At 44.8% G+C, this 22,608-nt stretch overlaps 1 protein-coding gene across 8 annotated transcripts in view; it reads left to right on the top strand.

The window, feature by feature from the left end:
* YAF2 (YY1 associated factor 2) overlaps positions 1-22,608 on the top strand; it is an 80,591-nt gene that overhangs the window by 37,327 nt on the left and 20,656 nt on the right. The window contains exon 5 of one of the 8 annotated variants that reach the window (XM_089304047.1): positions 8,753-8,815. The exons of 4 other annotated variants lie outside the window; for them this stretch is intronic. In XM_089304047.1, the coding sequence (XP_089160173.1) occupies positions 8,753-8,815 (63 nt within the window). Of the gene's footprint in view, positions 1-1,453; positions 1,589-8,752; positions 8,816-21,838; positions 21,913-22,608 lie in introns of those variants that run through there. 3 more of the 8 variants (XM_089304048.1, XM_089304049.1, XM_008259394.5) reach the window with 3 other exon arrangements.

Below are 22,608 nucleotides of genomic sequence, written 5' to 3'. Positions count from 1 at the left end.
AAGAAATGTTGAAAACATAATTTAGCAGACTAGAAAATAATCAATAAAAACAGGATTATGATAAATCAAAGCTAGTTCTTTTCATTTATTTTTAGAGATACTCATCAAGAAAAACATGACACATATAGTAAAATTTAAGAAGGGGGCATGACTACAAATATAATAGTGATACAGAACCTCTAAACTTTAAGTTTTAAAAATGAGATGATGGGGGCTGGCACTGTGGTGTAGCAAGTAAAGCCACCACCTGCAGTGCCAGCATCCCATTTGGGCGCTGGTTCAAGTCTCGGCTGCCCCACTTCCAATTTCACTCTCTGCTATGGTTTGGGATAGCAGTAGAAGATGGCCCAAGTCCTTGGGCCCCTGTACCCATGTGGGAGACCCAGAGGAAGCTCCTGGCTCCTGGCTTTGGATCTGCCCAGCTCTAGCCATTGCAGTCATTTGGAGAGTGAACCAGTGGATGGAAGATTGATTCTCTCTCTCTCTCTCTCTCTCTCTCTCTCTCTCTGCCTCTCTGCCTTCCAACTAAATAAATAAAATTTTAAAAAATGTTATGGAAAAGTCCAAAAGGAAAAGAGAGAGAGTGTGAACGTGTTACCTTCCACCTGCTGGTGTCCTTCCCAAATTCCTGTATCAGACAGTGATGGGCAAGGCTGAAATTCGGGTTTCCCATGAATGACAGGGACCTAGTTACTTTGGCCATCATCTGTGGCTTCTCAGGGTATGCATTAGCAGGAATCTGGAATTGGACACAGAGCTGGGGCTCAGACTCAAGCCCTCTGTCTGATGTGGAATGCCACCATCCGAGCAGTGTCTCACCTGCTGTGCTAATTGTCCACCCCAAAAGGTCCATTTTGTAGGAACAATACTTCCTGAAATTGATAGTACAACGAAAAGAAAAATCTGAAGAAGCCTAAAATCATTAAAGAAATTGAAGTGGTAATACATTTCCCCAAGAAGGGTAGGTCTTTTAAAATAATTAATAATAATTAAGCCAGTGCCTCGCTGCTGGCATCCCATGTGGGCACCAGCTCCAGTCCCAGCTGCTCCTCTGAACAGTACAGTTCCCTTCTGGAAAGCAGCAGAACATGGCGCAGGTGCTTGGGCCCCTGCATCCATATGGGAGACCTGGAAGAAGGCCCTGGGCTCCTGGCTTCTGCCTGACTAAACAGTAGCCCTTGCTCGTTTGGGGAGTGAACTGGTGAATAGAAGATCCATCCATATCTCCCTCCCTCCTTCTCTCCCCCTCCCTCCTTCTCTCCTTCCCTCCATCCCTCCCCCCTTCCCGCTCCCCCCCTCCCTCCTTCCCTCCCTCCATCTCTGTTCCTCTCTCTCTGTTACTCTAATAAATAATAAATCTTTAAAACTTAAAAACTTTAATTGAGATATAATTCATATGCCATGCCATTTACTGTTGAAATGTAAAACTCATTGGGTTTTACTTTTTTTGCAGAGTAGTGCAGTGATTGCCACAGTCAATTTTAGGATGTTTTCCTCTCCCTAAACGCTTCCGGCTTCAGCATCTATTAATCTGCTTTGTTTCTGTGTGCCTGTTCAGCTCAGTTTGTATGATGGAGCCATACAGCAGGTGGGCTTTGTGATTGTTTCACTTCGCATAGTCTTCTTAAGGTCTAACCGTGTTGTGGCATATATTTGTTCACTCTGCCTTTTTTTATTAATAATTATTTTATTTATTTGAAAGACAGAGTTACAGAGAGAGAGGGAGGGAGGGAGGGAGAGGTGTCTTACATTCTGTTGGTTCACTCCCCAAATGACTGCAACGGCCAGAGCAGAGAGCTGGATTGGAAGAGGAGCAGCCGGAACTCCAACTGGCTCCCATATGGGCTGCCGGCACTGCAGTCTGGGGCTGTAACCTGCTGCACCACAACACCAGCCCCCACTCTGCCTTATTGTGGCCAGTGGTAGACCGTTGTATGTGTATATGTCATGCTTTATTTGTCTGTTCTCCAGTTGGTGGATATTTGGACGATTTCTTGCATCATGCCGATTATAAATCTCCCTTCTAGGAGCCTTGTGTGAGTTACTGTGTGGGTGTGTTCTCATTTCTTTGAGTGTATCCTGGGAGCCCTATTGCTGCTGCTTATTTTTGAGGCCCCACCTGACACGTCCCTCAGTGGCTGTACCATTTCCTTTCCTTCCATGCCCTCACCAACACTTTCTCGTTCTTGGCTTTTTGATGATTGCCATCCTTGTTTGTGAGAAGTGGTGTCAGAAGGAATAGTTTTATATTTTTAAAATATTTCTTTATTTGAAAGAGTTACAGAGAGAGGGAAGGAGAGAAAGAGGGAAATCTTCCATTTGCTGGTTTACTTCCCATATGGCTACAACAGCCAGGGCTGGGCCAGGCTGAAGCCAGGACCAGGAGTTTCATCTGAGGCTCCCGTGTGGATGTCAGGGGCCCAAGTATTTGGGCCATTTTCAGCTGCTTTTCCCAGGCCCGTAGCAGGGAGCTGGATTAGAAGTTGAGCAGCCAGGCCACAGCCATGAAATGGAACCCATAGGGGATGCTGATGTTGCAGGCCATGGCTCTGCCTGCTGTACTAGAAGGCTGGCCCTGAAGGAATAGTTTTAACTGTGATATTTGCATTCATAATTTCAGTTACACTGTAGGATAATTCCAATGTTATATAAATTGGCTGAGAGGATAGAAAAAGAAGGAAAGTTACCAGACTGAGAACAGGCAAATTTGGTCTTGAAACCTAGACTAAAAATATTCAAGGGAGATATTTTACATTCCATTGTATTTATGAACGTATGCATTTTTTTTATTTGACAGGTAGAGTTAGACAGTGAGAGAGATAGAGAGAAAGGTCTTCCCTCCGTTGGTTCACTCTCCAAATGGCTGCCACGGCTGGCGCACTGCGTAGATCCGAAGCCAGGAGCCAGATGCCTCCTCCTGGTCTCCCATGCGGGTGCAGGGGCCCAAGCACCCGTGCCATCCTCTACTGCCTTCCCAGGCCACAGCAGAGAGCTGGACCAGAAGAGGAGCCACCAGGACCAGAACCCAGTGACTATATGGGATGCTGGCGCCACAGGCAGAGGATTAACCAAGTGAGCCATGGCGCCGGCCCCGAACATATGCATTTAAAAAAATTTTTAAAAATGTGTTTATTAGAGATGCCGAGAGAGAGAGAGAGAGAGAGAGAGAGAGAGAGAGATAGAGAGATCTCCTGTGTGTGAGTTCACTCCCCAGGTGCCTGCAACAGCCAGGGCTGGGCTAATCTGAAGGCAGGAGCCTGGCACTCAGCCTGGGTTTCTCCCATGGGCAACAGGGACCCAAGAACTTGATCCATTGTCTGCTTGCCAGGGTGTGCATTAAGTCAGGAAGTTGGATTGAAAGCTGAAGCAGAGTGGCCATGTCTTTAAACAGGCACTCCTACATGGAATGTGGGAGGCCCAGGTGGCAATATAATCCAAGGGTTAAGTGCTTATTTTAACACAGAAATTTTAATTGGGCTAGAGATATAAGGATAGTTTAATATTTGAAAATTTATCTACATAGTTTATTAGATTTACCAAAAGTATGTGATAAAACTCATTATTAATGTAAACAACAAAAGTCTTAAATCTTAAAGTGAAATGAACTTTTCCAGTAAAGGCTGCCTTTCAAACTCTTATAGACAACAGAGTGTCATGCTTTATGCAGGGGTGGGACGTGTCTGGCCATGGACCGTGGAAGGCCGCAAAATCACTGGTCTGGTCTTGCCAAGGCAACTGCTGGTAGGACTTGAAATTCAGCAAATCTAGAGCAGGCTAATTTTTCAATTGATAATTTCATACAGCCCACAGATAATATTATAAATATCCAAATGGCCCTTGGCAGCAAAAAGTTCTCCACCTCTGCTTTATGGTAAAACCTTAGAGAATTAAAGTCAAGAGAAAGACAGATGTGTATCTATCAGTAATATAGGCAAAACCAAATTAAAATCCTAAAGGAAGACAGACAAGATGTCTTTCTAGAAAATTAAAGTGAAATGAACATATTGTTTGTTTTTTTTTTTTTTTATTTGACAGAGTGATAGACAGTGAGAGAGACAGAGAGAAAGGTCTTCCTTTACCGTTGGTTCACCCTCCAATGGCCACCTCGGCCGGCGCGCTGCGCTGATCCGAAGCCAGGAGCCAGGTGCTTCTTCCTGGTCTCCCATGCAGGTACAGGAGCCCAAACACTTGGGTCATCCTCCACTACCCTCCCAGGCCACAGCAGAGAGCTGAACAGGAAGAGGAGCAACTGGGACTAGAACCCGGCGCCCATATGGGATGCCGGTGCTGCAGGTGGAGGATTAACCAAGTGAGCCATGGCGCTGGCCCTGTTGTTTGTATTAATAAAAGAATTCAGCATTACTGGATATAAGGTCAGCTTTCAAACTGACTGTAGCTTATCAGAAAATAAAAACTTCTTTATAGGAAGTCCTGTCATGTACCCCAAATGTTACTTCAGAATATATAGTTAGAGGGAGTAAAAGGCAGGTATACTGTATCTATGTGTGGAAAGGTTATTTAAAGTTTATTTAATGCTTTTCACAAGTCCCGAGGGTCAGACTGTGGGACTCTGTTCATGGCGGTGTGTGAACAGAGTGGGAGCTGCTGTGCTGGGGCCACTGCAGGTCCAGCATTTAGGAAGTGTCTTATGCTCTTTAACTGGGTAGTAGTTGAGAGGAGTGCCACAGAAATGGTAACCAAAAAGCTACCATGCTTCCAGAAAAGTCTCAAGGAAAAATATTATAAGCACCAGCAGTAGCTGTGGGACCAGGCTAAAAGAACAGGTGGAGAGATTAACTGAGTGAGTGTGAGAGTTGGAGATAAAGTTTTTCCAGAATATGGAGGCACAAAGTAGTCCTAGATGGCAAGGATTATTTTCTGTCTAGAGATGGTGACATTCTTAGAAGATACATAGATTGAAATCTCTGTTGAAATGGCGTACGTGAGACTGCATCCCACTGAAGTTCTGGAGTCTTCTATCATGTAAATAATTTTCATGTCTGTCTAAGATAATGACACCTGTTGTATCTAAACTTCAGTTTCACAGTTCTGTTATAAACATTTCCAAATTAAATGTATAAATAAAAAATAAAATATATTTAGTAATAATACCAAAAAGTTATTGTTTTGTAAATTATGTAATTTCTGACAAAAATGTAGTGGCTTTTTTTTTTCTCTGTAGAAAATTAGCTTCATATGTAAAAGTAGAGGCATAAGAATAGCCAAGACAGTTCTTGAAAAAAAAAAAGGCAGCACTTGCCCTGATGGATATGGAAACTAATTTAAAAATTATAATATGGGAGCTGGCAGTGTGGTGTAGCAGGTAAAGCCACTGCGTGCAGTGCCAGCATCCTATATGGGTGCCAGTTCAAGTCCCACTGCTCCACTTCCAATCCCGCTCTCTGCCATGGCCTGGGAACACAGTACAAGATGGCCCAAGTGCTGGGGCCCCTGCTCGAGCGTTGAAGACCTGGAGGAAGCTCCTGGCTCCTGGCTTCAGATCACCACAGTTCTAGCTGTTGGAGCCATTTGGGGGGTGAGCCAGTGGATGGAAGACCTCTCTTTCTGCTTCTGTCTGCCTCTTTATAACTCTTCCTTTCAAATAAATAAATGAACCTTTTTAAAAAATAAAAATTATAATATGTAAAGTAGAATACTACAGGACAGTGAGAAAGAATAAAGTGCTGCACACCGACTGAGATGGAACCTGCAGACTTCTTTTGTAGTAAGTTAAGGTGGTAGTAGTGCTGATGGATGGTGAGAGAGATCTTGGAAGCCTGGTGCTGACTGGAAAGGGTTGTGTGGGAGCCTCGTAGAGGGTGAGGAGGTTGGTATCTTGGTGTGGGTTGGATCGCTGGGGGTGGGGTTGAGTGTTCAATCACATTGGCTCACTGTGTGTTTTAAGTTATATGTCAGTAAAGTAACAGGATAGCATGGTATTTGAAGTGGCATAATAGTAGTGCAAGAGAGACAGTACTAGTAGAATAGAGTTGAAGCGTGGATCCACACGTACTTGGAAAGTTGGTCAGTGCTGGAGATAGCTTTTCCTATCTATAGGGAAAGAGAAAGTGGCCTGTTGAATTGGCTTTCTGTCTGAGGGAAAAATTAAAGCTCTCCTTCGCACAAAAAGCAAAGTAAATTCCTGTTGAAAATAGACAATAAACATCAGAATATTGTTTTAAAAAAGAGGAAATCATAGAGTATGTGACTTTAGGATGTGGAAGATCTTTAACAAATCAAGAAAAGAAGAACCAGCCATCAAGGAGAAATGATTTAATACATCAAAAAGAAAAACTTAGGTTTAATGAAAGAGGTTGTAAACTCAACTGAAAGACAAGTGGCATGACTGGGAGAGAGATGTGCTGTCTTTAGTGTCCAGTGGATTTAGAACCAGACTATGTTAAAAAAGAAAAACACAGATGGAGGACACAAATAAAACGAGTGGTGGATGGATATGCAGGCAGCTTGCAGCAGAAGAAGCTGGGAATTGGAGATGCTCAGTCTCACTGCAGGGAAATGTGGTTTAGAACCACGAGAGCTGTCAGACTTAGACTGCGAGCTCAGGACTGGGGTGTGCTCCTTCCATGGTGGAAAATGGGCACACCCTGGCGTCCCGCATTCACTACTAGTCAGTGTTTTATTTTTTATTTTTTCCAGAGAGAGAGAGACAGAAAGATCTTCCTTCTGTTGGTTCGCTCCCCAAATGGCCGCCATGGCTGGTGCACTGCGCCAATCCAAAGCCAGGACCCAGGTGCCCCCTCCTGTCTCCCATGTGGGTGCAGGGCCCAAGGACTTGGGCCATCCTCCACTGCCCTCCTGGGCCACAGCAGTGAGCTGGACTGGAAGAGGAGCAACCGGGACAGAATCTGGCGCCCCAACTGGGACTAGAACCTGGAGTGCCGGTGCCGGAGGCAGAGGATTAGCCTAGTGAGCCATGGCGCCGGCCACTATCCAGTGGTTTAATCTAGAAAAACATGCACCTCTTTGCCCAAGGAGAATTGCTCATGGATATTCATTTGGAAAAAAAAAAAAAATCTCAATGTCCCGCTGCAGGAGGGCATAGATAAGTAAGATATGCAGTTATGCAGTGGAGAACTGCCATGACCTGAGCTTAGATTATTATCCTTAGTGATTATTTGTTTCAATTAAAGACGAAGGTTTGAATTAAGTGTCTGATTATATATTCTTCTGGGTTTTGGGTATTATTCTAAGTACTGTATTTTATTTTAATCCTCATGAGAACTCAGAAATAGGGGCTATCATTATCTCCATTTTACGGATGGCAGTTCTCAGCATGGAGGCCTGATAACCTGCCAACTCTGACCTCTGGTAAGTGGCAGAGCTGAGCTTCAGAGCTGGGTTTAAAAGCTCAGCTGCTTGACTGCAGAACCCACTGCTGCCTTTGACTGTGAATGTGGAGAAGCCTCATAAGTATGACTGGAAGAATGATGTGTTGATGAGTTATTCCAGCCATCAGTTCACACCAGGAGCCAGGAACTCCATCTGGGTTTCCCACGTCTTGGGTGGCAGGGACTCAAGAACTTCAGCGCTCATCTGCTGCCTCCCAGGGGTATTAGCAGGAAGCTGCATCAGAAGTGGAGCAGCTAAGAACAAACCCTCCCCCAATATGGAATTCAGACATCCTAAATGGTACCATGACCCAGCCCTTGAGTAATGCTTATTTTTTTTAAAGGTTTATTTTATTTGAAAAGCAGACTGATAGGGAGGGTTTAAAAACATAGGAGCTGTCAGAGGGAGGGAGTGAGAGAGAGAGATCATTGATCTTCAAATGGTTGTAGCAGCTCAAAGCTCTGAGCCTGGAACTCCATCAGAGTCTCCTGCATTAACAGTGAGGACCCAAGCACTTGGGCCACCTTCCATTGCCTTCTCAGGTGCATCAGCAGGGAGCTGAATGGGAAGCAGAGCAGCCAGGACTTGAACCAGCACTCAGATATAGAAGCTTAATCTGCTGCACCACTGCCCTGGCCCCACGTAGTAATATTTTATTCTGTAGGAAATTTTGGCCTAAAAAAAAATCCATTTTATTTCTGTATTACTGAGTCTTGTATAAAAAAATTTAATACCTTTTTTTTAAAGTAGTAGTGTTTTTCGTTGTTGTTTTTTTGACAGAGTGGACAGTGAGAGACAGAGACAGAGAGAAAGGTCCTCTTTTTGCCGTTGGTTCACCCTCCAATGGCCACTGCGGCTGGCGTGCTGCGGTCGGCACACCGCCCTGATCCGTTGGCAGGAGCCAGGTGCTTCTCCTGGTGTCCCATGGGGTGCAGGGCCCAAGCACTTGGGCCATCCTCCACTGCACTCCCGGGCCATAGCAGAGAGCTGGCCTGGAAGAGGGGCAACCAGGACAGAATCCGGTGCCCCGACCAGGACTAGAACCCTGTGTGCCGGCGCCGCAAGGCGGAGGATTAGCCTAGTGAGCCGCGGCGCCGGCCAAAGTAGTAGTGTTACAATGTTGGGATTGTCCATTGGTTTTTTTCTGTTAGTGTTACTGTATTCTGTCTTTTAAGTCAGTGCTGTCTTGTAAAACTGTTTATGTTCTGTTTTATCTGTGAAATTCTGATTTGCCTAAAACCACGTTTCTTCAAGTTTCCAGGTGAACCATGGACTGTTTCTAATGTTTATAATTGAGAATTCTAGTGTCTTTAAAATTTGTTGGGGCAGGCCTGTGGCACTGTAGTCAAGCCACTGCTTGGGATGCTCATGTCCTATGTTGGTGTTCTGGTCTGAATCCCAGGTGCTGTGTTTCCAATTCAGCTTCCAGCTAATGCAACTTTGGAAGCAGCAGGTGACGGCTCATGTAAGTGATGTGGGTGGTGGTCCAGGCTTTGGTTTGTGGCCTGGCCAGTTTCAGCTATTTATGGGCATCTGGGGAGTGAACAGTAGTGAAGGATATGTCTGTCTGTCTCTTTCTCTCTGCCTTTCAAATAGCTGAAAATAAATAAACATTTTTACAGTGGCATGGCATCTCATGAAAAGGAGTGCTGGGAGAGCGATGTGTTTTCTCTGTGTAAGCTGGAGTCATTGTGAGATTCTGCTCAAAGGGGTTATGTCAATATCCGAGAATTGCTGAGAATTGGTTTGCTTGAACCGATAAAAATGAACAACCTGTATCTCACGTTATACATAACACTTAGGCTGTAATTGAGAAAGTCCTAAAATAAAGCGTTGTTTTATGCTGGACAGATTTAGTTCAACTTTTGACCTAACCCTATTCTGTGTGTCCATGCTGCTCTCTTACTGTGTAACCCTCTTGCCAGAGATGACATGGAGAGTCTGGGTACCATATGGGAACTCTGAAGGCTCTACCTTCTGGCAGAGACTCGGGTCATTCTCTTTTATTGGACAGTGTGGGAAGCTCTCACTGTTTTTCACCTTAAAACAGTCTTATCTAAGATTTATAAAAGAGGAGCTTGATACTAAAGGAACAAACGATATTAAATTAAGTGAAAATGTTAAAATGGTCACATGAATTAAAGGCTTTTGATAAAACATGACTCATTTGGAATAGCACTGCTCAATAGAAATAACAGTATAATGTAAGCCACAAAATGGGGCCATAAGAATAGTTTTAAATTTTTCATGGCCCCCCAGAATTACAATGTAACAAGTAAAATTACTTTTAATACTATGTTGTATTTAACTCAATATGCAATGAGTCTCCAAGCAGTTCATGGAAAATATGTATTATGAGTAAATTATGCATAGATTTCAGAAGCATTTTAAACCAAACTGATCTTTTTTTTTTTTTAACTTTTAGTTACTGAATATAAATTTCCAAAGTACGACTTATGGATTATAATGGCTTTCCCCCCATACCATCCCTCCCACCCGCAACCCTCCCCTTTCCCACTCCCTCTCCCCTTCCATTCACATCAAGATTCATTTTCGATTATCTTAATATACAGAAGATCAGCTTAGTATACATTAAGTAAAGATTTCAACAGACCAAACTGATCTTTTAATTCCATTTTCCTACAAGCTTTTTGAAGTACGCTCTGTCTAATATAGCTTTTGTGTTAATAGGGAGATGCTTTCTTTTCGTTTCTTTCAGGCCTGCAGCACATCCTGTGTGGACGGGTCACCTGTGAGGTGCTCAGGGTCAGGGGTGGTTTCTGTATTGTACAGCTCAGACTGCGCCCTGAAAAAGCTTTTGACTTAATCTTACTCTGCTTCTGTTAGTTCCAGGAGAGCTGCCCTGAGTATCTTGTTTCAGTTACTGCTTCTGGTTCACCCTTACTGTTCATCATGGGTTATCTGGAAGTTTGCTGACCATTCCTGAATTTAGCAGAGCATTGAGGTCTTTGTGTGGTGTTTCTTGGGACCTAGGACTGCCTAGTTTCTTTATATACATTTCCCTTTGTAAGTTTTTAATCAGAATACCAAATCCTGTTTTCCATCGGAATATCTGATGCAGACCTGTGAGGGCTGGAGAAGTAGGTCTGTGCAGGATCTTCTTCCTCTGCCAAGCGAACACATCTCTGATTCTTAGGTTAAGTGAGTTCCTATGAACCAAAAGGATCCTGAATAGGATGACTTCTTAAAGTGGCAGCCAGCATCCCATTAAGGGGATGGATACTCTTTGCCTAGATACTCATTTCTTAGAGGCTTTCAAATGAATTCATTTTTCTCTACTTTCTTTCGAAGTGGATGCTTTTTGAGAGTAAGCATATTGCAAAAATAAAGCCAATGTCTAAAGTACAGCACACGTGACTTAACATTTGGATAGCATCTTGGTTTCACCTTTTCTAAGATGATGGACATTGAAGAAAATTATTGATAGTAAATGAATTTATCTCCTCTAATGCTGATTATCCATAAGTCCCAACACCAGCAGAAGAATCCTGCGTGTGTAGTTAATTTCAAACAGTGCCAGACTTTGCTCTATTAAAATGAGATTGAATGGACTCCAGATGTTTGTGTTCAGGTTCTGAGGTTTCCTGGGATCCCTGTTTTCTTGTCGTAATTAGTATTTACTTTCCATACCTGTTCTGAATTTCTGCTCTTTCTCATCTGACCTCCCTGTCTGACTTCCTCCCATTCTACCAGGATCTCAAGAAACCATTTGTTTCTTCTCAGCCCTGCAATTCAGGCATGCCCACTGTTGGCAGACTTCACCCAGGACAATTAGCGTTACATTGGACTGTTTTTTCCCTGAAAAGCTAATAGTTTCAGCCACAGCAGACAGCTTGAAGGGAGGGTATGGAATTGACACTAGCATAGGGCCCGGGGCACATATGGAACTTAGTAAATGTTTTCTGAGTGAGTGTCTGGTGTTGTGACTTGGTGTATTTTTTAGGGTGTAACCAGGTGTTTCAGGAGGACTGAGTTTTATTTCATGGCCTGTAGCTCTGTGAGGCTATGAAATTTTCTTTGCTGTGTTCTCATGTCCAGATGGTACCTGGGAATCATGGATATGTTACTGATATTTCACCAAATGAAAAAAAAATATGAAAGAATAGACATGTCTGTGGATAAAGATGACCTTATATAGCAGTAACTTTGCATTGAACTGGAAATAAACTGGAAGACGGTTAGTACAACCTTGTTAAAAAAAAATCTCTGGGTGCACTTCTGTTTATTGTTTGCCAGCTGCCGCAGGCCAGCGTCATCTCTGGTCTGGCTGCTGCAGCAGTGTACCTTGTCCCCATAGTTCCATGAGTGGCATGTTTCAGTTTGTTCTATGCATGGCATTTTAAAGGCATTTTAAATGTTGGCAGTTAGTTCCCTTCTCAGGAGTACGTGAGAAGGCTGCCTGTGGCACTTGGAATAAAATCCTAAACCCCCGGCTAGCCTGGCCTGCCAGCCTCGCAGGTTTCTTGTCCTGCGATGGATGCCCACATTCATGGTGCTGCTACGTCATGGACTTCCCTTCAGTTTCTGGGATGCACCTAATTCTGTGCCTCCTTTGTTTATGTGGTACCTGCTTTCTGCCTGTCTCACTTAGGAGACCTCTTTGTATAATTTACATGTCAGTGTGTTGTATTTTATGAAAACTGTTCTTTGGCTGTTATCCACCCCCATTCCAGTTAGAATCTCTCATGGTGTTGGGCTAGGGTAGAGAAAAATGAACATTATGGTTTGTATTTAATGTGTGAAATAACTGTGTAGCAAATTTGGGTAACAAAAGAGTGAGCCTGGAAGGGAGAAAGAGAAAACAAAAAGCAAGACCAGATGTGCTTGTTACGATACTCAGTGCTCATGACATGAGCCCAGCTCCTAAGGAAGACTCGGATTACCTGAAATACAAAACCCAGATATGTACTTGCAGTTTGCACAGTAGAACAGAATTGCTAAGGTTGTTGGGAGTAAATGGATACCCAAATAAGACACTAGGAAAGCAGCTGTATAAACAGAAGAGTTATCAATGGTTTTGTAGTATTGTTTGAAAAAGCTGAATTAAAAGCAGCACACATGGACCAGATACTTATATAAGTGATTAAGGTGCATGCATGCTGCATCACAATGCCTGGATTCAGGTCCAGGCCAGGCTTCCGACTGCAGCTTCCCGCCAGTACGTATCCTGGAGGCAGTGCATTTCAATCTCTGCCACTCTTTGGGAGACTTGCATTGTGTTCCTGGCACCTGTTTCTGGCTGTGGCTTGGATATCATGGGCATTTGGAGAGTAAATCACAGTAAACCAGGAGCTCTCTCACTATCTGTCTGTCTCTTTAGTTCTCAAATAAGAAAAAAGGTGATACCCATAGCATGAGGAAAAACAGAAAGGTACTTTATGATAATCAATGATATAGTTCCTTATTTAAATGGAATCACAAATTTCTATGAAAGATGAAGCAGTAAAATATGCAAAATGAAAACCTAGGGAGGAACAGAGAAACAGTATGAGAGTACTTAATTTATTTAAAAAGATTTTTATCATTTTTTTTTCTTTGAGAAGCATACAGGGAGAGAAGCAAATAGAGCACTCCGTCCAGTGGTTCACTCCCCAAGTGCCTTCCATGGCCACAGGACCTGGAAGCCTAGCTGTCTCCATGCGAGTGGCAGGAACCACTTGAGCCATCAGCCCTGCCTTCCAGAGTCCGCATTAGCGGGAGCTGGAGTCTAGACCCAGAGCCAGGGATTGAACCCATTTGAAACAGCCGCCCAGCGTGAGTCCTTTCAGTATGAATGCTAGTGGGGACATTGAAGTAGCTTCCAGTCCTTGCTACATCAAAGAAATAAAAAGTGACGTATGAAGAATCTGGCACATACACAGCCGTGTACTTAGAACAACGTTTTGGTCAACGGCAGACTGCATAGATGTTGGGGCTGGAAAGTTCCCATCACCTGGTGGGAGTGAACGTGGCAGCCTAGTGTGACACCCGACTCCTGTTTGTGTGATGCTGATGTGGGTCCATCTGCTACACTAGTGATGGCACACAGATAGAGTACACAAGTATGTGCAGTTCATAGCACTTGGTAGTGAACAGCTGGGCTACTGATTGATGTATTTGCTATGCTAGTCATTATTTAGAGTGTGTTCATTCTACTGAAGCATGTTTACAGTGAAATAGTGTGTTGCATGTTGCCAGTTTGTGTCTAGGGTTGTGTTTATACTCTGTGATGTTCACAAAACAATGAAATCGCCTAATGATGCATTTCTCTGAACAGATCCCCATTGCTAAGCAATGCATGAATGTAATCATTAAGGTTGTTAAAGTATAGTATACTCTCACTTGACAGAAAAACATCTTACATTTTTTAGTTTTTTATTTATTTTCATTTATTTGAAAGAGTTATCTTCCATCTACTGGTTCACATCCCAAATGGCTGCAGTCATTGGGCTGAGCTGGGCTGAAGCCAGGATCCTGGAATTCCTTCTGGGTCTCTCATATTGGTAGCAGGGAAACAGTACTTAAACCATCACCATGCCTCCCAGTGTTCACACTTCAGCAGGAAGCTGGAAGTGGAAGCAGAGAACTTGATCTTAGGCACTCCAGTATGGGATTTGGGTGTCCCAAGCTGCTCTTAACTGCTGAGCCAGAGGCTCCCCTACCCCTCAGAAAAACATCTTTTCAGTTCCCCGTGAACATTTTTAAGAAATAACTTGCAGATTGTTCTGGAAAGAACACTGAAAAAAAAAATTTAAAAGTAGCAGTATTGTCAGCTCTTGAATAAAATGAAATGAATGAATGAAACACATGCTCTTGAATGAAACTCTAATAAAAGCAGAAGCCAGAAACCAAACTACAAAACCTTCCCAGAGGTAGAACAATAATTACACTCACTAGAATAAAAAAATATAGGGGCCGGCACTGTGGCACAGTGGGTTAAAGCCTCAGCCTGCTGGCTGGCATCCCACATGGGCACCAGTTCGAGTCCCCGCTGTTCCTCTTCTGACCCAGCTCTCTGCTATGGCCTGGGAAAGCAGTACAAGATGGCCCAAGTCTTTAGGTCCCTGTACCCACGTGGGAGACCGGGAAGAAGCTCCTGGCTCCTGGCTTCGCATCAGCTCAGATCTGGGCATTGCAGTCATTTGGGGAGTGAACCAGCAGATGGAAGACCTCTCTCTAGCTCTGGTTCTACCTCTCTCTGTAACTCTGTCTTTCAAAGAAATAATTCTTTAAATAAATAAATAAATACTCTGTCCCCAAAATACTAAGTCAGGGTCTAAAGATATGACAAACTGGTGGTTCAGGAAACTAATTAGAATAAAATGTTGTTTGTGCCCGATATACATTTCATAGGCGTGTGTAATGGGGACTAGCATAATGGCACAGTGGGTTAAGCTGCCTCTTGCAGTGCCAGCATCCCATATCAGTGGCAGCTGGAGTCCAGCTGCTGTGCTTCTAGTCCATCTTCCTGCTAACTGACCTTGGTTTCCTCATCCTGTACAGAGGAATTTGAAATTAAATTAATTGGGGACTAGGTGAGGCCTCGCGGTTTAGTCCTCAGTTGGGACAGCTGGGCCGCATATTGGAGGACTTGGGTTCCACCTTCCTGCTAATGTAGCTGCTGGCAGGCGGCAGCTCGAGTTGTTGCTTGGGTTCCTGGCTCCTGGCTTTGGCTGGAGCTGGTTGCAGGCATCTGGGGAGTGAGTCAGCAGATTGGAGCTCTCTGTTTCTGTCTGTCTCTACCTCTAAAATAAACAAACAATTGAAAAATTAGCTGTCATTGTATTCTTTTTACTAAGGCAATGAAACATGTAGTACATTTTGGGAACCAAAATTTAAGATTTGATGTTTTGAAATTTGTGTTTTAATCAGCTGGCAAATCAGTTTTATCTAAATACTCCATTCTCCATTACCTATAATGAAGTCCTGCTACATTTAGTTTCTAACAGAGCTGTAATCAATATGCAGTAGAGTATCTGAGTCTCATGTGTTCAGTCTGGCTGTATTTACTTTGAATGCTGTGGTAGTGTCCTCTAGTTTCACAGTGCTTGATAAAATCCAGATCTGAAGGAGTCATTCAAATTTGCTGTATTTATTTATTTCCCTCATTTTTGACTTTTTTTCATTTAAAGTTGACAATTTTGCTTATGCTAGGTTTTTTGTTTGTTTGTTTTACCCAGAAACCTTTTATTTAAGGTATACAAACTTCATGCATTTCATAAATACAACTTTGGGAACATAGTGATAGTGATTCTTTCACTGTACCCACCCTCCTCCCTCTCCTATTCCCATTCTTATTTTTTTGCTAAGATCTATTTTCAATTAACTTTATACACAGAGGATTAACTCTATACTAAGTAAAGAGTTCAACAAGTTGTATGGAAAAAATAAAACTGTTCTTCAACAGTTTTTGGATTTCTGTTTTGATTTCTTCTGTGACCCACTGTTCATTCAGGAGCATGTTGTTCAGTCTCCATGTGTTTGCATTTGTTCTAGAAGTTCCTGAGCTGTAGATTTCCAGCTTCATCCCACTGTGGTCAGAGAAGATGCATGATATGATTTTGATTTTTTTAAAATTTCTTGAGACTTGCTTTATGGCCTGGGCTGTGGTCTGTCCTGGAGAAAGTTCCTTGAACTGGTGAAAAGCATATGTGTCTGCAGCTGTAGGGTGAAAAGTTCTGTAGATAACTGTTAGGTCCACATGGTCTGTAGGGTCGACTGACTGCTGTTTGCTTGCTGACTTTCTGTCTGGTTGATCTGTCCACTGCTGAAGTCGACTATTGAAGTCCCCCAGTGCTATTGTGTGTTTTCACAGCCCAGCAGACAAGGCTCCCTCTGTCATGAGCGTGCATCCTGCTGTCTGTTCTCCCAGCCAGACTAACACGTTTCCTCTCGACTGGTTGGTGGGCGCGTGGACACGAGCTAGCACAGCTGTTATGTATGTCCAAAATTGTGCCTGCCCGCTCTTGGCTGATTACAGGACACCAGTACAGGGTGGTGTGTGAGAGAAACGTGCCCCACTTTCTCCTCTAGGTTGGCAGGCACACTGTCCCCCACAGGGCTCCACGCCGGACTCATGCCAGGCTCTTCCTGCAGCTTTATCACAGCGGCTTGGGCTGCTGCAGTCTGGTCTCACCTCACTCTCCAAAGCCGGTGCTGAGGCTCTCGGCGGCTGGGGTCCCGAGTTGTGTGTGTCCACACCCTCCACCTAGGTCCACTGTGTCCCTCTAATTTATGTGGAATTTCTTCTGCCGTTTAATCCCTAACTCTTCCCTGAGATTGTACTCTGTCTGCATTTTTTTTAAAGCTGTCTTCCCCCAGAGTAGACACTAGCCTGTTTCCCCTAGACTAGTAAGCTCCCTTCCACCACCTGGGTGACTTAAACTTGCTGTATTTAAAAGGGTTCAGTTCCAGCATGCATTTGTGTTGTAGCCCTGCGTGGTAGAGTCATTTTTGGCTGGCATGGTGCTGAGGGGGAACTGTGAGGGGGGATGGGAAGTTCACTGAAAGCACGCCTGGTCTGTTCCTCAGCTGACCTGGAGGGTGATGAGAAGCCGGCAGAGGACAGAGGCTCCTCGGAGGTCGTTCCTTTCTGTCTTTGGGGGAAGAAGCTGCAGTGCCCTTGTGTTTGAGAAGTGCTGAGATGCAAGGGCACTTGTTTGTTCTTCCTGAATTTAGGGCTGCGGCCATCAACACCCGTGCCTGTTCTGTCCACCTCCCTTTGCCTTTACATCGTCTCATTTTTGATGCATTTCTCTGTGTGTTGCTGTTGTTATGCCCAACAGTTGTGTTAGAAAGTGTCTGCTCTGTTCAGGCAGTCCAATGGGGAGGCACCAATTTCCCCTAGTTCTTGATGTCCCAGGCACCTCCCTCTGCCTATTTCATCCTCTAAGTGGCCTCTTCATGGTCTCAGGCTAGCTAATCTACTGCCTGGATTTCATCTCCAGGAGGGGAAGCAGGGAGTAGAGGCACCTCTGTCAGAAAAGGAAAACTCCTTGACATACCCAGTTGTTTTTATGTGTGCTGTCTCAGCCAGAACTGTGTCGTGGCTGCTTCTAGGTTCAAGGGGAGTTTAGGGAGATGAGTTTTGTTGACTTTTTTTCCCCCCAATAATTTAAAAGTATTTATAGACATGATTCATGTTCAGTCTTTTCCTTTTTTATGTTTTCAAACATATACAAGGGCAGAGTAATTAACTGTGCTGTATCTATGACCTGACCTCAGTTATCAGCTCACAGGCAGTTCCGTTTTGTCTTGACTTCTCCCCACTTTTTTTTAAAGATTTTTATATTTTTATTTGAAAGAGTTATGCAGAGAGAGGAGAGGCAGAGAGAGAGAGAGAGAGAGGGGTCTTCCATCTGATGGTTCACTCCCCAATTGGCCGCAATAGCCAGAGCTGTGTTGATCTGATGCCAGGAGCCAGGAGCTGTCTCCGGGGTCTCCCACACAGGTGCAGGGGCTCAAGGACTTCAGCCATCTGCTGCTGCTTTCCCAGGCCATAGCAGAGAGCTGGATCGGAAGTGGAGCAGCCAGGTCTCAAACCCATGTCCATATGAGATGCCACAGCACCGGCCCCAACTTCTCCCCACTTTTAAATTCTGTATTATCTTGAAGCAAATCTCAAACACCATATTATTTCACCCATAAATATTTCAGTATATAGTACTATAAGATGAAAACGTGAAATTTAGCTACAATGTCTTTATCACAGCTAAAGAAAAATGTAATTATTATTTAGTTTCTTCAGATGTCCCATAAATATTTCCAAGAGGTGGATTTTTTTTTTTAGTTGTACACAACTTCTGCTGCCTCCAACCACAGATCATGGTTCCATTGATGAAACAGAGGAAAGGACATATTGGATATGCATCTGGCAGCATCTGCCACGCCTTTTAAATTCTGTGTCTGAAAGTAAGTCTGGGCCCAGTGCTGTGGCGTGGTGGGTTGATTCTCCACCTGTAGCGCCAGCATCCCATGTGAGCGCCAGTTCTACTCCCGGCTGCTCGTCTTCCAGTCCAGCTCTCTGCTGTGGCCTGGGAAAGCAGTAGAAGATGGCTCAAGTACTTGGGCCCCTGCACCTGTGTGGGAGACTCGGAGAAACTCCTGGTTCCTGGCTTCGGGTCAGCGCAGCTCCGGCCGTTGCGGCCATTTGGGCAGTGAACCAACGGCTGGAAGACATTTCTCTCTGTCTCTCCCTCTCACTGCCTGTAACTCTACCTGTCAAATAAATAAATAAAATCTTAAAAAAAAAAGAAAAGAAATCCAAGTACTTTGAACATCTAATGCTTTCTCAGGCCTGTTAGCAGGGAGCTGGGTCAGAAGTGGAGCAGCCAAGACTCGATTTGGCACCCATATCTGATCCTGGCATTGCAGGTGGAGGCTTAACTCATTATGCCACAGAGCCAGCCCAGTGTTTTTTTTTTTTTTTCCAAAGAATTTGGCCATAATTGAGATTTTATTGGTATTGAGAATCAGCACACACATTTTAATTTGTACACAATTCTTTTTTTTTTTTTAAGATTTATTTATTTATTTGAAAGAGTTACACACAGAGAAGGAGAGGCAGAGAGAGAGAGACAGGTCTTCCATCCACTGGTTCACTCCCCATTTGGCCGCAACGGCTGGAGCTGCCCCTATCCGAAGCTGGGATCCAGGAGCTTCTTCCAGGTCTCCCACATGGGTGCAGGGGCCCAAGCACTTGGGCCATCTTCCACAGCTTTCCCAGGCCATAGCAGAGAGCCGGATCAGAAGTGGAACAGCTGGGACTTGAACCGGCGCCCATATGGGATGCTGGCACTGCAGGCGGCAGCTTTACCTGCTGCGCCACAGCGCCAGCCCCTTGTACACAATTCTTAACATATGTACCAAAAATCTAAAAAGCCATGAATTGTCATTCTTTTTTTTTTTTTTTAAGTTATTCCAATGACTTTCCAGCCTCTTCCTTAAGAGGCTATCAGGTACAAGTATCTTCAAATGTTGCTGTTACATAAATCCCACCCATTCACAATTTAACATAATATACAGGACACTCAGTCTTTCACAGCACATTAACTAAATCATTAGGAAAACTGGACTACCATAACCAAAGGTGTTACAGAGTGCACATGGTTCTGACAGAACAAGGAATGGTTTTCTGTAGGAAACAATTCTACTAAACAACATAGGAGAAATAACTGAAAACATTTGAGACAGATTAAATGCACAATCGAGATTCCCAATTGCCATATAGTATGCATTGTATTGTAGGATTTAAAAACCGCCTCACCTGTGGAATGTTAAGCTGACGCCCAAGACTGTCAAAGCCTCCCATAATTCAATATGCCACTATTTTCTGGTTGTACCAAAAAATAAACAACCAGCAAATGACTTCACCTCTTAAAAAAATCATTTACACTTAAAAAATGGGATGAGGTGGGCTTCCCTCCTCCTTAAAAATGTTTCTAGAGCTACTATAAAGCTTGCATTTACAAAACAGTTGATGAAAGAGTTCCTCTGGACTGTACCAGAAGGGAGACAGGGACCACTGGAAACATGTGGTATGTGATGTGAATCAGACGTGGCTGCACCACGGGCTGGACGCTCCTCACGTTTAGCTTCTCCGCTTTCTGCAGGCGGGTCTGCTTCAGCCTCTGGGGAGCCCCTCGGCTGCTTTCCCTGTGCTCCACGCTCCCCCTTTGCTTGCACTCTTTTGTCTGATGACTTATCCTCCCGGGCGGCCTTCTTGGGCTTCACCTCCACTGTCATTGGGCCGGCTTCGCCAACAGCTGCGCTGACCTCCTGTTGGGCTTCTCCTTTGCTGCCCCTTTGGCAGTGTTTTGTTTTATTTTTTAAGATTTATTTATTTTATTTGAAAGGCAGAGTTATGGAAATAGAGGGAGAGACAGAGAGAGACCTTCCATCTGCTGGCTCAGTCCCCAAATGGGCACAATAGCTAGGGCTGGGCTGGGCTGGGCTGGACCAGAGCCAGGAGCCAGGAGCTGAATCTCGGTCTCCTATGTGGGTACCAGGACCCAAGCACTTGAGTCATCTTCCACTGCTTTCCCAGGTGACTTTACCTGGGAGGGAGGGAGCTGAATCAGAGTGGAGCAGCCAGCCACCTATATGGGATGCCAGCATTGCAGGGGTGTCTTTCTTTTTTTCTCTTTTTCTTTTTCTTTTTCTTTTTCTTTTTCTTTTTCTTTTTCTTTTTCTTTTTCTTTTTCTTTTTCTTTTCTTTTCTTTTCTTTTCTTTTCTTTTCCCTTCCTTCCTTCCTTCCTTCCTTCCTTCCTTCCTTCCTTCCTTCCTTCCTTCCTTCCTTCCTTCCTTCCTTCCTTCCTTTCTTTCTTTCTTTCTTTTTTACAGGCAGAGTGGACAGTGAGAGAGAGAGACAGAGAGAAAGGTCTTCCTTTGCCGTTGGTTCACCCTCCAATGGCCACCGCCGCCGGTGCACTGTGGCCGGCACACCGCGCTGATCCAAAGGCAGGAGCCAGGTGCTTCTCCTGGTCTCCCATGGGGTGCAGGACCCAAGCACTTGGGCCATCCTCCACTGCACTCCCTGGCCACAGCAGAGAGCTGGCCTGGAAGAGGGGCAACCGGGACAGAATCCGGCGCCCCAACCAGGACCAGAACCCAGTGTGCTGGCACCGCAAGGCGGAGGATTAGCCTAGTGAGCCGTGGCGCCGGCTGCAGGGGTGTCTTTTTTTTTTTTAATTTTTTTTTATTTCTTAAAAAGAAATAAATTTTTTTTTATTTCTTATTTTTTTTGGACAGGCAGAGTGGACAGTGAGAGAGACAGAGAGAAAGGTTTTCCTTTGCTGTTGGTTCACCCTCCAATGGCCGCCGCGGCCAGCGCGCTGCGGCCGGCGCACCGCGCTGATCCGATGGCAGGAGCCAGGTGCTTCTCCTGGTCTCCCATGGGGTGCAGGGCCCAAGCACCTGGGCCATCCTCCACTGCACTCCCTGGCCACAGCAGAGAGCTGGCCTGGAAGAGGGGCAACCGGGACAGAATCCGGTGCCCTGACCAGGACTAGAACCCGGTGTGCCGGCGCCGCAAGGCGGAGGATTAGCCTATTGAGCCATGGCACTGGCTGCAGGGCTGTCTTAACCTGTTACGCACATCTGCCAGCCCCTGTGTGTCAGTATTAAGCTACAGCGATAAATTTAATAATGGTGACTGCTTAATGTTCACTCTGAAAGCCTTTCCACACGCCGGGCCTCACTGTTAGAGTACCGGAGAGCAAGGTGAGAAGAGCACAGGCTTCATGTGTAGAGCAGATGGGGTTTCAAAGCCTGCAGTACCCACTGGTAGATATCTGTCTTTCCTGAGTAGCTGCTCCTGTAAAATAAAAATACAGCTCTTATCCCAGAGTGTTGTGAAGGGTTACAACCAACAATATCGCCTGACACAGGTTGATCACCCAGTACATTGTAATTATTATTACTTCCTAAGTGATCTTACTGCAAAATGTTCCATTTGTAGGAGTTTATTTTAAATTTTTTCAATTTCAGTTGGCCGAGAGAGAAAAAGAGAGCTCTCATTGACTGATTCACTCTCCAGATGCCTGTAAGAGTCAGGACTGGGCTAGCCTGAAGCCAGGAGCCAGGAACATAGTCCAGGCTTCCCACAGTGGGAGAGACCCAGCTAGCCGGCCATCACCGCTGCTTTTCCAGGGTCTGCATTAGCAGGAAGCTGGCTGGAGTCAGGAGGCAGGCACCAGTCCAAATGCCTGCCCCAGCTTTGTAGCTGCATCTGTTGAGGTTCTACAGAGTACTCAAAACTCACTGTAAGAATCAGCTCTTGAGGAGGTTGTCTCTACAGTGCTTTCCCCGGACTCTCCCAGGTAGGTGTGCTTTGTTGGCCTTTTGTACCTGCCATATTTATTCAACAAATACTGAAGAGTACATTGTGTGGTGAGCCCTAGATTCCCCATGTCTGTGTCTTCTGTTCTGTCAAGGCTCCATGATGTTAGGAAACATGCTGGGGTGACGCTGTGGTCTTACGGGTTAGGCTGCTGTGTGCAGTGCCGGCATTCCATATGGGCTCCAGTTTGAGTGCTGCTACTTCGTTTCTGATCCAGCTCCCTGCGAATGAGCCTGGGAAAGCAGTGGAGGATGGCCACCTCTTGGTTGGACCAGGCCAAACCCAGGAGTCAGGAACTCTGGGCCTGCCACGTGGGTAGCAGGAGCTGAAGTATATGGGCCATCATCTGCTGCCTGCCACGTATATTAGCAGATAGCCGGATGGGAAGTACAGAGTAGCTGGGACTGAGTCCCGCACT

The sequence above is a fragment of the Oryctolagus cuniculus genome, chromosome 9 (genome assembly GCF_051225735.1).
Source record: "Oryctolagus cuniculus isolate XC-2025 breed Fujian yellow rabbit chromosome 9, ASM5122573v1, whole genome shotgun sequence".
NCBI classification, from domain to species: Eukaryota; Metazoa; Chordata; class Mammalia; order Lagomorpha; family Leporidae; genus Oryctolagus; species Oryctolagus cuniculus.
This window is presented reverse-complemented; position numbering and strand designations above follow the sequence as displayed.